Source organism: Macrobrachium nipponense, chromosome 23 (genome assembly GCF_015104395.2).
Source record: "Macrobrachium nipponense isolate FS-2020 chromosome 23, ASM1510439v2, whole genome shotgun sequence".
Taxonomy (NCBI): Eukaryota; Metazoa; Arthropoda; class Malacostraca; order Decapoda; family Palaemonidae; genus Macrobrachium; species Macrobrachium nipponense.
Window position 1 is genome coordinate 78,447,132 of NC_061090.1, and position 15,301 is coordinate 78,462,432.

The 15,301-nt window shown below is 45.1% G+C and overlaps 1 protein-coding gene across 4 annotated transcripts in view; it reads left to right on the top strand.

Annotated features, from left to right (window-relative positions):
- Window positions 1-15,301, top strand: part of LOC135201747 (GPI mannosyltransferase 3-like) — a 120,897-nt gene that overhangs the window by 34,835 nt on the left and 70,761 nt on the right. For 3 of the 4 annotated variants that reach the window (XM_064230987.1, XM_064230977.1, XM_064230967.1), the window contains exon 5: window positions 465-728. The exons of the other annotated variant lie outside the window; for it this stretch is intronic. In XM_064230987.1, the coding sequence (XP_064087057.1) occupies window positions 465-728 (264 nt within the window). The remainder of the gene's footprint in view (window positions 1-464; window positions 729-15,301) is intronic. 4 annotated transcript variants of the gene reach the window in all.

Below are 15,301 nucleotides of genomic sequence, written 5' to 3' on the forward strand. Positions count from 1 at the left end.
AAGAGGAATGTTACATTAAACTGCCAAAAGGAAGGATAGAAAAGAGAATACTGTAACACAAAAGTAAACATTGATTACAAAGAAGCTTAGAGTTGAAGCAGCAGTGTATGAAAACAACCATTACATGCTAATGTGCTACATGAGGCATAATGTAGACATTACCCATTTTTGGATGCCATTGTTCAGAGTTTATGGAAAGGTTGGCTCATAATTTTTAAAAAGCTCTTTTGGTGAAGTTTATGTACCTGTCAAGTTGAATTTATTAGCATTATCATGCTACAATATAGCTTAATGATTGAAGAACTGCTTTGTTAAGCCGTAGCTCATTTATAGGTATTTATCAGAAAAATATTTGTGGCACTTGAAACTTACTAACTTTCATGGTACAGTATGTTTTGGTGCATAGTTTTGAGACATGTATATGTTATTAATTTTTCTCTGAAATAGGTTTTCTTCTGTTACAGAGCAACTGTTCTACTCCTGAGTGTGGGAATAGATTCTTGGTATTATGGCCGTCTGGTTGTAGTTCCTTGGAGATTTGCCCATTTCAATATAGTGTCTGGATTGTCCTCTCATTATGGAACCCACCCTTGGCACTGGTACTTAACTCAAGGAATTCCTGCAACTCTAACTACGCATCTTGTCCCATTTCTCTTGGCTGTTGTGTATTGCCCAGGACGACATAAGGCTCTCTTACCTGTTTGCCTTTGGAGTGTTTTTGCTTACAGGTATAATTTCATTTGTCTTTTATTCATTATTTCAAGATGAGAGGCTAGGATATATGCTTAAGATGCAGTTTAAAATTTGTTAAAATTAGAATGAGATATTTTTAACATAAGTTTATTGCAGTTTTTAACTATCATTCTCATCCATTCTCATTTTGTTTTATGGAGTCAGTTGTAGGTGGAATTTATAGCATTAAGGATTGGCATTATGATGTTAGGAGCTGTAGTGCCTGCCGCCCAGACGTTGCCAGATCTCACAGATTCCTTGCATTACAATCTGATTGTTTTAACCGGTTGCAAGCTAGCGCTTGGAAAAATACCCTATTGTTAAGACCTAGGTTTGTTAGCTATGAAAAGTACAAATAGATTTAAAATTTGTCATTTTTCAGTTTAATATATTGTATATTCTACATCTTCACTCTTACCTACAAGTTCATTTTAATGCATTTCAATTATTTTATTTTTGTAAATCCACAAAGCATATTTCTTGAGCAATGCCCTAATGGCATCTTCTATGTACGTACAGGGTTAAATTTTGGTGATAACCACACTCTGGGAGAGATTTGATATTCAATTCTTGGTAAAGGTTGTACAGGCCTTCTAATTAATGTTTGATTCTTCCACTTCCTTCAGGACCAGCCTTTGATAACAAGGTCCACAGCACCTAGGTCTTAGATAATGAGTCCTCTTCAGATAGCATCACAGTGCTCTGACGGAACAAAGCAAGAGCTCTTGTGAATCGTTGTCCGCAAAGTCCTTCAGTGAGGGATAGAAAAAGAGGAAAATCTGTCATCATGTACTAAGGGATTCTGGGACAAATTTGAAGGCCACAGACCCCCAACCCCTGGTGTGTTTATTATCATAACTTAGGCCATGAAGCTCCCTAACTCTTTTCGAAGAAGCCAAGGCCAACAGGAATACTGTTTTTAGGGTCAGATCCCTGTCTGATAACTGATGTAGGGGCTTGAAAGGAGCTCAAGTTAGACTTCTCAGGACTAGAGAAAGATCCTAGGCAGGAGGCTTGAGTTCTCTTGGTGAACAGGACTGTTCGAAACTACTGAACAACAAGGAGATTTCCCAGGGTGAAGAGATGTCCACCTCTTTCAGGCACAAAATCAAACCCAAGGCCGCTCTGTAGCCTCTGACAGGTGAGACAGAAAGAAAGACCTTTCTCAACTCTGAGGAAGATCAGAAGATCCGCTATCTGCTGAACAGAAGCTTTGAGTGGAGAGAAGCCCCATTGACGACACCAATCACAGTAGACTCCCCATCTCCCCTGGTAAACCGCTGACAAAGATTTCCTGAGATTGCCGGACATCTGGCCCACAGCCTTTTGAAAAAACTTCTCGCTCTGAGGAGATACTAGACAGTCTCCAGCCATGGAGAGACAGGGACTCTACTGATTGGTGATACCTTTCCAGATGAGGTTGGCAAAGGAGCTGTCAACATGGGGGAATTTCTCATGGAACTTCTGACAGAAGAGACAGAAGGTCCAGGAACCACTTTGCTTCAGGCTACAGAGGAGCAACCAAAGTCATCCAGAGATTTCGAGAACTCGTTACGTACTCTGTTCAGAATCTGACGGATCAGGCAGAACGGAGGGAAGGCATACACCTCAAGATTGTCCCAAGGATGCTGTAAGGCATCCTCTGCTAGAGCATTACGATCCGGGACCACTGAACAGTAAACCTCCAGCTTCCTGTTGAAGCAAGTGGCAAAGAAGTCTAGCGTAGGCCTTCCCCAAATGTGAAAAACCCTATGTGGCACATCCTGATGCAAGACCACTCCATGACCAGGATTTGGTTCTGACCACGCAGCTTGTTGGCCACCACATTCCTCTTGCTGGAATGTACCTTGCGGAGAGCTCCACCAAGCTGTCGATCGCCCACTGGTGCAACTCGACTGTCAATGAATGGAGTTGACGAGACACCAGACCCCCCCGTGTTTGTTCACATTGGTGACCGTGATGTTGTCTGACATCAGCATAATGGAATGACCCTCTACCTTCATGTAGAACTCCGTCAGACCTAGGAAATCTGCTTTCAACTCCAAAATGTTGACGGGAAGCAACTTGTCCTCGGCACTCCAAACACCCATGGCAAGGAGATCATCCGGATGAGCACCCCAACTGTTGATGTAGGCATCTGAAAACAGGAGTAATTCTGGAGGGGGTGAATGCAGAGAGACTCCCACTGTGAGATTCTGGTTGTCCAACCACCAACGAAGGTCTTTCGTCACCTCTTCTGACAGAGGACCTCTGTAGAGAGGAATCTCTCACTGGAGACCAGAATACCTTCAGTCTCCACTGTAGAGAGCGAAGGTGAAGGCGGCCATGAGGGGCCAGCTCCTCCAGAGAAGACAAAATCCCCAGAAGGACCTGCTACTGGTGAGCTGGTTGTTCGGACTGTGACGGGAATGAACGTGCCACTAACCTGAACTTCTCTTACCTCTGGTCTGATGGAAAAACCCTCGACATTGTCGTGTCTACAGTGTTCCCCCGTATTCAAGGCGGTTGATTACCAGACCACCCCGCGAATAGCCAGAATCCATGAATAGTTGAAACCCTTATAAAAATGCTTATAAAAATGCTTATTTTGTTAGTTGGAACTTTAGAAAAACCCACTAAAAACGTTTATACCTGTTTTTTTTTTAATAGTTTTTTCACAAAAAGTTAATTTTATGATGAAATTGATAAAAACCAGAATTTTGTGTTTATTTCTCATAGATAAATACTGTGAACACGTGAATTTCCCATGAATAATTGGTAGATATGGTCCACAGAGAAAGCCGCAAATGCATGAGTTTGCAAATGTCAAGAATGCGAATATATCAAAAAAACTGAAGAAGGCAGTCCCTGTCTTGAAGTACCTTGGTCCCCCGTATTTGTTCTCCAGATTCGTGGACTCATGCATTTGCGGATTTCTCTCAAGACCATATCTACCCATTATTTGCCGGAAATTCGCCTATTCGCGAAATTTTTCTATGATAAATATTCACAAATTCCTGGGTTTTTTTCATCAGTTCCATCATAAAATGCACTTTTTGTGATAAAACCCTTAAAAAACCAGTTATACAAATTTTTAGTGGACCACTGTAGTTTCTCCCTGGAGCTTGCCAAGACCAGCCAGTCGTCAAGGTATCGCAACAGGCAAATCCCTTGAGCATGAGCCCATACCAAGACTAGGGCAAAGACCCTTGTGAACACCTGAGGGACTGTAGTCAATCCAAAGCAAAGGACTTTGAACTGGAAGACTTGCTCTCCCAAGCTGAAGCAAAAGGAACTTCCTGGATGAAGGGTGGACTGGAAGTTGTTGTCTCTTACTGCTACCAAAACTGTCCGGGACATCTCTATCCTGAACCTTGTCTTCCTTACCAAGTGATTGGTAAGGAAAGTGTGTGGAAAGGTCTATCACTGGTCTGGTCTTCAGTCGCTTTTAGCCTTCGGAACCATAAAAATCTGAATGGTAAGTCTGGCATCTTCAACACTTCCTCCCAAAGAGCCAAGTACTTCAGAGAGCCTTGGCCATAAGTCAGATTGAGAAGGGGGTCTTGTCTGATAGAGGGGGAGAGAAGTCGAAGGGCAGTAGACACCCCACCAGAAGGACAGCTACTATCCACTTCTCTGCTCCAAGCAACTGCCATTTGACCCAGTGGCCTGCCAGGCATCCCCCTACCCGTGGGAACGAAGAGGGAGAGGCGCCCTCTCTACCGATAATCCCCCTTTGCCCCTTCCTCTAGAGCCCTCCCAGCCTTGTAAGGGCGAGACTGAAAGGGACGCTGTTGCTGTCTTGACTTTGACGGAGAAGCAGACTGAGAGGCTCTCACAGAAGTTGAACACCTGGTCGACTTGACAAGAGGAGACCGACTGGTCTGCTGTTGCGGAGGGGGAAGAGGAGGATGAGAAGGATGAGAACAAGCCTCTAATTTAGATACCGCCTGATGCACTAGCCTATCTTTGGTATCTGCTTTCTGCCGGTCGATTGCATCTTGTAAATTGAGCTCTTGGGAATAGAAGCTGCGACTCAAGGAAATCCCTGTTTTCGAGGGTCGACAAGGACTCCCAATCTACTGACTCTGCCGCCTTCGACAAGGCAGCATTCCTCCTAGCCAGGAGGAGGTTGCCCTACAAAGTTGCACTAAGATGACCTTGATACGAAATTGCCTTGGCCCCTGACTGTACTAATAGCCTGACAAAGGAGGAAGAACTGACTGAACTTCCCTCAGCATGATCTGACGCTATCCTGGCTACCCCAGTGGACCACAAGTCCAACCAGGACATGGTCTGGAAGATGGTAGAAGCAGCAGCCTCCATAGCCAAGGCTTCTTGCAAAGAAAATGATGGACCCTCAAATAACCTGATCCAGGGTCAAACCAGGCTTAAGATGGATCACGTCGGAATTAAGGCGGCAGGGCATCAACTGAACCACGTGGAATAATACTTTCTATGGCACACGAGAGGATGAGGAAGGAACTTTAAGGACCTATTGGAGCACAGAGAGCCATCTTGGTCCGAAACCAAGGCGTTAACATCCTACAAGATGCCCCGACATGGGAAACTCAAACAAGGCCTTAGTATCTTGTCTTTGACTTAGCAAGGCCTCTATACCCCTTAGGTGTCATTGAAGACTTGCGTCTGCATTCTACGCCCAATATTATTAAACTCGCAAATGAGATCAGTAACCTCTGAGAAAGAAGACAGAAGCTCCTGGCTCTCTCACTCCTCTGGTTCTTGCAAAGGAGACTAATGACATGAAGAAGAAGGCTTGGAAGGATCCTCATCCTTCCTTAAAGGCACTGGAGAGGCTTCCCTAGGAAGCCAGCCTAGGGAAGCTGGGCATCATGCCTCCCACTGGTTGGAGTGGAGTCCCTAACTACTGAAGATCCTGAAACAGAGGGCTCCAGAACACAGTCAAGCAAAAAAACCTGTAAATGCTCAAATCCATAGGACAAAGGGAACAGGTTGAAAACTTGAGATAATAGGAGAGGTCACTGTAGAGTCACTTGAGGTCACTGCTGACCTACTGATGATATAAGGTTGTATTTACCCCTGGGTTGAGTAACCATGCAAAATTTCAAGTCCATCGGACAAAGGGATCAGGTAAAAAACCTGACACTGGGAGAGGTCACTGTAAGGGGACACATTACAGTTTTATGGAGCAACACCTCAGGGATCGAAACTAACATTGGTTGGCTGCAGCATGTAGCTCCCCAATTTTCCCCAGCTGCTACATTCCTCCCCCTTGGGCCATTATTTCCTTTGAGGACTGTTGTTGTATGAACTTACAACATGCGAGTTCCATCCCCACCCCCCCCAACTCAAGGTGCCTTGCAGCCTTGGTATGACTTGGCACCATATAACTTCCAGTTGGTCCTAGGGTATTCCCCATCATCAGAAAGGTGGGCAACAACAACAGCAATGTCCCATTAAGAAAAGACATAGATATGCCCATCAAGGGAAAGAAAGAAACAGCTTCCAGAATGCACAGTAACTCAGTAAGAGAAAAGAAAGAGGTGGAGACCATTACAGACTCTCAGTCGAGGCAGGCAGCATCTTCAATGTTGTGGATGTTATATAAACCCTCCCTCCAAGTGTCTGTATGCTTCCACATCCAGAAGTACACCTACTTATGAGAGAAACATTAATTTCCAGGGTAATGAGCTCCAAACCGGGGCATTCAGGCAATAGCAAGAAATGATATTGTTATGATACAATAAAGTTTTATACATACTTACCTGGCAGATATATACATAGCTATTGACTCCGTCGCGCCGACAGAATTTCGAATTTCGCGCACACGCTACAGGTAGGTCAGGTGATCCACTGCGCCGCCGCTGGGTGGCGGGAATAGGAACCCATTCCCGTTTTCCATCAGATTTTTTCTACACCATCTGTCTCCTGAGGGGAGGCTGGGTGGGTAGTTTAATTGTATATATCTGCCAGGTAAGTATGTATAAAACTTTATTGTATCATAACAATATCATTTTTATACATTCAACTTACCTGTCAGATATATACATAGCTGATTCACACCATTGGAGGAAGGTAAAGACAGCTAATAACTGATTTAACAGGAAAACACAACAATCGTTGTAGGTATTAATAACATAAAACCTTGGTTTCATACATTCAACTTCCCTGTCAGATATATACTTAGCTATAGACTCCGTCGTCCCCGACAGAAATTCAAATTTTGCGGCACACACTACAGGTAGGTCAGGTGATCCCGCCGCCTGCTGCTGGGTGGCAGGAATAGGAACTATTACCGTTTTAAGCCAGATTTTTCTCTGTCGCGGTACTAGTAACATCGTTGCTAGTTCCTCCTGACTTGAATTTCGAATTTCATTACGCCGTTGATCTTTTGGACTGCTATTTGGTGACGTATTGGATCTTTGGTTTGGCATACGCTATTGTGGACTGTTTTTTGGATTTGGCTTTGGAATTTCTCATAATGTCTGACGTGTCGATTTCGTTCAGAGTGTGTGTGAATGAGAATTGTTTTGTGAGACTGCCGAAAGCTTCGGTGGATCCTCACACCACTTGTAAAAATTGTAGAGGGAATGTATGCTCTCAATTGAATACATGTGATGAGTGCAAGAATTTGAATGAGGAGGAATGGAAGTTGCTTAATTCCTACCTAAGAAAGTTGGAGAGAGATAGGGCTAGAAAAGCCTCTTCCAAGAGTGTAAGTAGGTCGGTCTCTAACGAGCCAGTTAGCGGACTATTGCCTATTGATAACCCTATTGTTTCCTCCCATACAGCTTTACCTTCCCGATTATCGGACTCGGCAAGCTCAACATCGGAAATTGCGAGTCTGAAAGCTTCGCTTAAACAAAAAATGAAAGAACTAGAAGGTAAGTGCAGTGAAAGTGTTCCCAGTGAAGTGGAGGGTGCGTCTGATCGGCTCTGTCTCGCTCCCAGGCCTAGACCTCTTTCAAGCTCCCAAGACCAGTGGAGAAGAAATGTCGAAAGCCGCAGGGAGGTTTCAGAGAATCCCCACCGGTCAGGCGTCCCCTCGGCAGATCCTGTAGTTACGTCCCGGGCTGCCAAGGATAGTCGTTGGAAAGACGTCCTGAAACAGTGTTTTTCTTCGTCTGATTCCTCATCTAAAAAAGGATGGAGTTCAGATAGATTGTCGAGACCTTCGAAGAGAACTTGGAAGTCTCCTTCATTCGACTCAAGCCCTGAAGAATTTCCGGAAGAATATCCTCCGGAAAAGAGGAAGAAGAATGTATGTTCAGAAGCTTCTTCTCCTGCATCGGAGGTTGGAAAGAGAGACGTAGCTACGAAGATGTTAGAGGATATGCAGAAACAGATATCTTCCCTAGTAGGAGTTCTTAAATCTGATCAGCCTAGAAGGAAGGATAGATTTCTCCCTATCAAAAGATCCCGTCCTTTAGAACTATCTGAGAGCTCGGACGAGGCGCCTGCCAGAAGCCTGGCGCCAGCCAGACGTCAGGCTACTGTCAAGCGCAAAACGCCGTCAAGGCGACAAGATGTGTATAGGGAACTTCCTGCTAGGAAGAAAGCACATGAGATGTCCGTATCGAGGAGTAAAATTGGAACTCCCGAAATCGGACGAACTCCTGAAAGGAAGCGCAAAGAGCCTGAAGCGCCTGAAGGGAGGCGCAAAGTAACTGAAGATCCTGGAACTCTTTTGGCGAGGCGAAAAGAGTCTGGAGCGCCTGAAATGAGGCGTAAAGCTCTTCAAGTAAAAGGATTCAGGCGCAACGCGCCTGAAAAGCCTGAAGTGGCTAAAAGGAAATATTTAACTCCTGCAGAGCCTAGAGCGCCTGATATGAAACATAGAGCGCCTGGAGAGCCTAGAACGCCTCAAAGGAAAAGCAAAGAGACTAGGGAGCCTGAGGCGCCTGAAAGAAGAAGCAAAGCGCCTAAAGAGCCTGAGGCGCCTGAAACGAGGCGCAAAGCGCCTGAAGAGCCTGAAGCGTCCGAATGGAGGCGCAAGGCGCCTGCAAAGCCTGAAGCGGCTGAAACAAGACGTAAAGCGTCTAGAGCGCCTGAAAGCCAAGGCGCAAGGATTTGTACAACCCAGAATACGATTTGGATGAGTTATCGGAGTTTGAAGCGGACTTGGAGGCTCCTCTTTGGGATTTTTCTCAAGATCAATTTTCCCCTGACAGGGCCTCTAGGTGTCGCACAGGTGATCGTAGCCCCTGTCGGGAAGGAATTGATCATGAAAAAAGGGAACGACATTTAAAGACTTCTCCTGGTAGGGACGAAAGTTGTCGCACAGGCGGCCGTCGTCCTTGTCAGGAGGGCCTTAGGGTAAAAGAACAACATCGGCCTTCTCCTGGCAGGGACTCAAGATGTCGCACAAGCGACCGTAGCCCTTGTCAGGTTGCAGCCGGTGTTGCTGCAAGCCCTGTGCATTCCCGAGAGAGGAGTCCTCCAGTCGCACACTCTTCTCCGAATAAAACTCAACTGGAATTAGAGGATGTTTCGGACTCTGAAGAAAACAAGGGGGCAGGTCTTTCTGATTATAAGATACTAGCAGCCCTCTTATTAAAAGAATTTGGAGAGTCTCTGAGTCCTGCTGCCCCTCCTTCTCCTCGGTCTTTATTTTCGAGTACGAAGGCTGCGAAGTCTTCCTCTTTCTTGAAGATGCAACCGAACCAATTTCAATGAAACGAGGGCTTTCTGGCAGTCGGTCGGGAATTGGCTTAAAACCAAGGAGGAGGCGGGGAAGACTGTGTTTACCTGTCCCCCTTCCAGGCTATCAGGGAAGAGAGGGATTTGGTTATAGCACAGGGGAATCTATGGGACTTTCTCTTCCCTCATCTGCTGAAGCGGACTTCTCGACCTTGGTGGATTCGGCAAGGAGGCATGCACTTCCAGCAGCCAAAACAAGCTGGACAATGTCTGAAATGGACCATCTCCTCAAGGGAATATTCCATGTCTTGGAAGTTTTTAACTTCCTAGATTGGTCCCTTGGGGCTTTGGCCAACAAGACTCAAGACCCTCAGTTTTTGGAACCAGAAGTCTTGCATAGTGTTTTGGCATGCATGGACAAGGCAGTGCAGGACGGATCGGCTGAAGTGGCATCCTTGTTCGGGACAGGAGTATTAAAGAAGAGGGCTGTCTTTGGTTCTTTTCTTACCAAAGCAGTCTCTCCAGTACAGAGGGCTTCTCTTTTATACGCCCCTCTGTCTAAACAGCTGTTTCCTTCTCAGTTGGTAAAGGGACATTTCCCATACGCTTACTGAGAAGGCAACACAGGATTTGCTGGTGCATTCTGCTAAGAAGCCTAGGCCAGCTGCTTCTGTCTCGAAGAGGGAGCCAACACCTGCCCAACAGCCCTTTCGAGGTAGAGCTTTTAGCCGAGCCCCAAGGAAGAGAGGAGGAGAGAAAAGAGGAAGATCTTCCATTAGAGTTCCAAAGAACGCAAAATGAGATTCCAGTCCTCCAATCACCAGTAGGGGCCAGACTTCTGGGATTCTCGGAAGCATGGGCTTCAATGAAAGCAGATTCTTGGTCCCTGCAAGTGCTGAGGAAAGGATACCTCATCCCCTTCAAGAACAGACCTCCATTGACGACGACTCCGAGGGAGCTGTCAGCGAGATACAAAGACCCTGTAAAGAGAGAGATCCTTCTTGGACTGGTGCAGCAAATGTTGGAGAAGGAGGCCATAGAGGTAGTACAGGATCCGCACTCCCGAGGTTTTTACAATCGCCTATTTTTGGTGCCGAAAGCCTCGGGGGGGTGGAGGCCTGTCCTGGACGTGAGTGCATTGAATCGCTTCGTGGAGAAGACAAAGTTCTCCATGGAGACATCCAACTCGGTTCTCTCTGCTCTCCGTCCAGGAGATTGGATGGTCTCCCTCGACCTGCAAGATGCATACTTTCACGTCCCCCTGCATCATTCGTCGAAGAAATATCTTCGATTCATGGTGCAGGGAAGGATTTATCAGTTCAGAGCTTTGTGTTTCGGCCTCTCGACGGCTCCTCAGGTGTTTACAGCGTTGATGAGAAACGTAGCAAGATGGCTACATCTGAAAGGGGTGAGGATATCTCTTTACCTAGACGATTGGCTTATAAGAGCGCAGACAAGACAAAAGTGCTTGGAGGACTTGGAGATAGCTCTTCAATTGACCAGATCTCTCGGATTGCTCGTAAACCTCGAGAAGTCTCACACAATCCCCAGTCAGACTATCGTCTATCTGGGGATTCGTTTATGGATTCTCGGGGTTTTCGAGCGTATCCATCCCAGGAAAGAATCTCGAAAGGGTTGGAGAAAATCTCGGTCTTCCTAGAGAAAGAACAAAGCTCAGCGAGGGAATGGCTCAGTCTTCTGGGCACTCTTTCCTCGCTGGAGCAGTTCATCTCTCTAGGGAGACTGAATTTGAGACCCTTGCAGTTCCATCTCAGAAGGAGTTGGAACAGAAGAAAAGGAGATCTTTTGGATACCTTTCCTATGGATAGAGAGAGTATCAAAAACCACTTACGATGGTGTTGTTAGGACCACTGAGAAGAAACGAAGGAGTGTCCTTGGCCCTTCAGAACCCTCACCTAGTGTTATTCTCAGACGCTTCGGACACGGGGTGGGGAGCACACTAGGGACGAAGGAAGTGTCAGGCAGTTGGACAGAAGAACAGAAGGCCTGGCACATAAATGCAAAGGAACTCTTAGCAGTGCACTTAGCACTGCAGTTTTTCGAGAACGAAGTCAGAGGCGTGGTGGTCCAAGTCAACTCGGACAACACCACGGCTCTGGCTTATATAAGAAAACAAGGGGGGACACACTCTTTCTCCCTTTACCAACTAGCAAGGGATCTGTTGATATGGACAGAAGAAAGAGGGATTCGACTCCTGACGAGGTTCGTTCAAGGAGGAAGGAAGAATATAAGAGCAGACAGACTGAGCAGGAAAAACCAGGTCCTTCCAACAGAGTGGACCCTTCATCACAAGTCTGCCAGCAACTATGGTCTCTTTGGGGAAGCCGCAAGTGGACCTGTTTTGCAACATTCCTATCCAGGAGGATGGAGAACTTTTGCTCGCTGGGGGACGATCCCAGAGCCCTATCCATAGATGCCATGCTCATGGATTGGGAGGGCATAGACGCGTATGTGTTTCCCCCATTCAAGATGCTGGGGGAAGTAATGAGAAAGTTCGTGTCCTCGGAGGGAATGAGGATGACATTGATCGCTCCTTATTGGCCTGCAAGAGAATGGTTCACAGAGGTACAGGAATGGATAGTGGACTTCCCCAGATCTCTTCCCGAAAGGACAGATCTGCTCAGACAACCCCACTTCGGAGTATCACAAAAATATCCACGCTCTCGCTCTGACTGCCTTTCGACTATCGAAAGATTGGTCAGAGCGAGAGGCTTTTCTCTGCGAAGCGGCCTAAAAGCAATTGCTGGAGGCAAGTAGGTCCTCAACCATGCGGATATACCAATCGAAGTGGGAAGTTTTCCGTAGATGGTGTAAGGCGAAGAAGCTGTCCTCCTCCGATACCTCTGTGACCGAAATTGCTGATTTTCTTTGTTTTTACGAGAAGAATCTCATCTGGCAGTGTCAACCATTAAAGGTTATAAGAGCATGTTATCAGCTGTGTTCAGGAATAGGGGCCTGAACATAGAGAATAACAAAGATCTGCATGATTTGATTAGATCATTTGAAACTAAAAAATTAAGAACTTCTCTCGCCCCTAGTTGGAATCTGGATGTGGTTCTCAAATACCTTATGTCGGAGAGATTTGAACCTCCCGATAAAGCTACTTTCCGGGACTTGACTAGAAAATGCATTTCTAATAGCTCTCGCCACTGCGAAAAGAGTGAGTGAGCTGCAAGCGCTTGGACTCTAGAGTGGGTTTTAAGAAGGATTCGGCTGTATTAGTCCTTTAAACCTTTATTTCTAGCAAAAAATGAAAACCCCTCGAGACTTGGCCTAGGACTTTTGAAGTAAAAGGCCTTTCTCAATTAGTTGGGAATGAAATGGAAAGAACTTTATGTCCTGTGAGAACTTTGAAATTTTACCTGCAGAAGAAGAAGCAGTTGCAGGGTTGCAATCAGAGTTTATGGTGTGCAGTTAAAGACCCTAGAAGAGCTATGTCAAAGAATGCCTTAGCATTTTTTTGTTAGGAACATCATAACGGAAGCCCACATGAGCTGTGATAGTGAGGCATATAAGACCTTAATGGGTAAAAGCGTCACGAAGTACGTGCAGTCGCGTACATCATTGTCGTTCAACAAGAACATGTCAATGAAAAGAACATCTTAGCGGCCACGTATTGGAGATGTAACTCAGTGTTCGCCTCACATTACTTGAAAGATGTGAGAGTGACATATGAGAAAATGCTTCTCTCTAGGACCTTATGTATCAGCGGATACCAGTGCTGGGGAAAGGATGAGAAGACTGATCCTTAATATTAATTTTGTCCTTATATTTTATATATTGTGATTTTAAAATTATTGGTGTTGAGTTTTTAGGTTGTTTGAAAGGTGTTTGGGGATAACGCCTTTCAATCATATTTACTAATCCACGGTTAGGATCGGGTGATCGGGATCAGTATTTTACTCCTTTATATGACCAAGGCATAAAGGTATATTTTGTCATTTGTAAGTGAATAAGGGGATCCCCTCCCCCCCCAGGTGAAATTTGCCATTAGGTTCTGGTGGAGTAAGTGGATAAGGACCCATTGACAGTCCTTTTCAAGAGTTCTCAGCCATAGGGCACACCCTCGCTGAAGCTTTTGAGGCGAAGCAGACTTCTCAGCACAAGCTAAGAAATCTTCCGCCTTAACAGGTAGGAACTAGGGTATTATTAATTAACTTGTATTACCTACAACATATGTTGTTTACCTATTAGGTCAGTAATTAGCTGTCTCTTGCCCTCCGCCAAAGGTGCCAATCAGCTAAGTATATATCTGACAGGGAAGTTGAATGTATGAAAATGATATTGTTATTGTACAATAAAGTTTCATACATACTTACCTGGCAGATATATACGATCGTATGGCCCACCCAATCTCCCCTCAGGAGACAGGTGGAAGAGAAAAATCTGGCTTAAAACGGTAATAGTTCCTATTCCTGCCACCCAGCGGCAGGCGGCGGGATCACCTGACCTACCTGTAGTGTGTGCCGCGAAATTTGAATTTCTGTCGGGGACGACGGAGTCTATAGCTAAGTATATATCTGCCAGGTAAGTATGTATGAAACTTTATTGTACAATAACAATATCATTTCCTAACCTGTTTAGATGAAGACTTCATGGTTAATGCCCAGGAGTCTGCTTAGTCTCAAGAGCCTCAGCGAGATATTGATCTATTGCTAAGAGTTCTTGTAGGTCTGCCAAAGGGGTCTTATCCACTTACTTGGCCGATCCTATAAGGGCTATGTCAAAGGGTTTCAATCCACTTATATGACAAGAACCTTTTTTCTAAGGAGCACAATCCCGATCCTGATCACCTTAACCTAACCAAATGTTGTATCTAAGATTGCAAGAAGTCATCCCCGGACTCCTTGCAAACAACCAAAAACTCAAATCACAATATTTTGTACACCTAATTCTTTATGAAAAATAAATAAAAATAAAAATAAACAAATATAATTTCAATTTGTACTACCTCGCTTGTAAGACCTATGCACATTCTCATACTGTCAAAAGCACCAAAAGCCGCCTGTGCTAGCCCAAGCACTCTTGTCAGCAGAAAATCCTGATACTGTCTTAAAAGGAGAGGTCCCTGTACGAATTTAGACAATGTCTTTAATCCTACTCCGTTTAAAAGGCACATTTCTAGTTCCTCACTAGCAAGGGCTATGGCCGCCTGTGCGACACCAAGCACTTTTACCAATAGTAACACAAAAACTGCCTCAAATAGTGGAGATCTCCGTAATCAAAGACACCGTTTTATCCAAGCCTATCCTGTAAGATAAACTCAAAGTTCCTTACCTAAACAAGGCCATGGCCGCCTGTGCAACAACTAGCCGTCAGGTAAGAAAGTTAGAGTCCATCCACCAGTATGGTATGGAAGTATTAGACTTTTCATAAAAGTTTAAGGGATCGGTATGGGGTGTCCTCCAGTCCCAGCACTGATTTCTCCGCAGACACAAAAGGACCTAGAGAGAAGCACTTGTCGTAGGTAATTTTAACATCTCTAAGATAGTGGGATGCAAATACCGAGTTGCATCTCCAATAGGTCGCATTAATAATGTCCTCCATGGACATATTCTTTTGGAATGAATAATGATGTTGCCACTGCTCTTACCTCATGAGCTTTAACTCGTAATAATTTAAAGACTCCTCTGCACAATCGCTATGAGCTTCCATAATCACACTTCTAATAAAATACGCTAGCGCATTTCTTGGACATTGGTCTTTTCGTGTCCCGAACCTGCGCACCATAGACTTTGTTTACATGCCTTCAACTCTTCTTTCTTTTTAAGATAGAACCTAAGAGCTCAACCGGGCATAAAGTTCTTTCCAATTTCGTCTCCCATTAAGTTTGAAAGACTTCACCTCAAAACTCTTGGCCATGGTTTCGAAGGGTTCTCATTTTTGCCAAAAACAGAGTTTGAAAAGAACAGATGGCTGCGTCTTTCTTAAAACCCACCCGAGAATC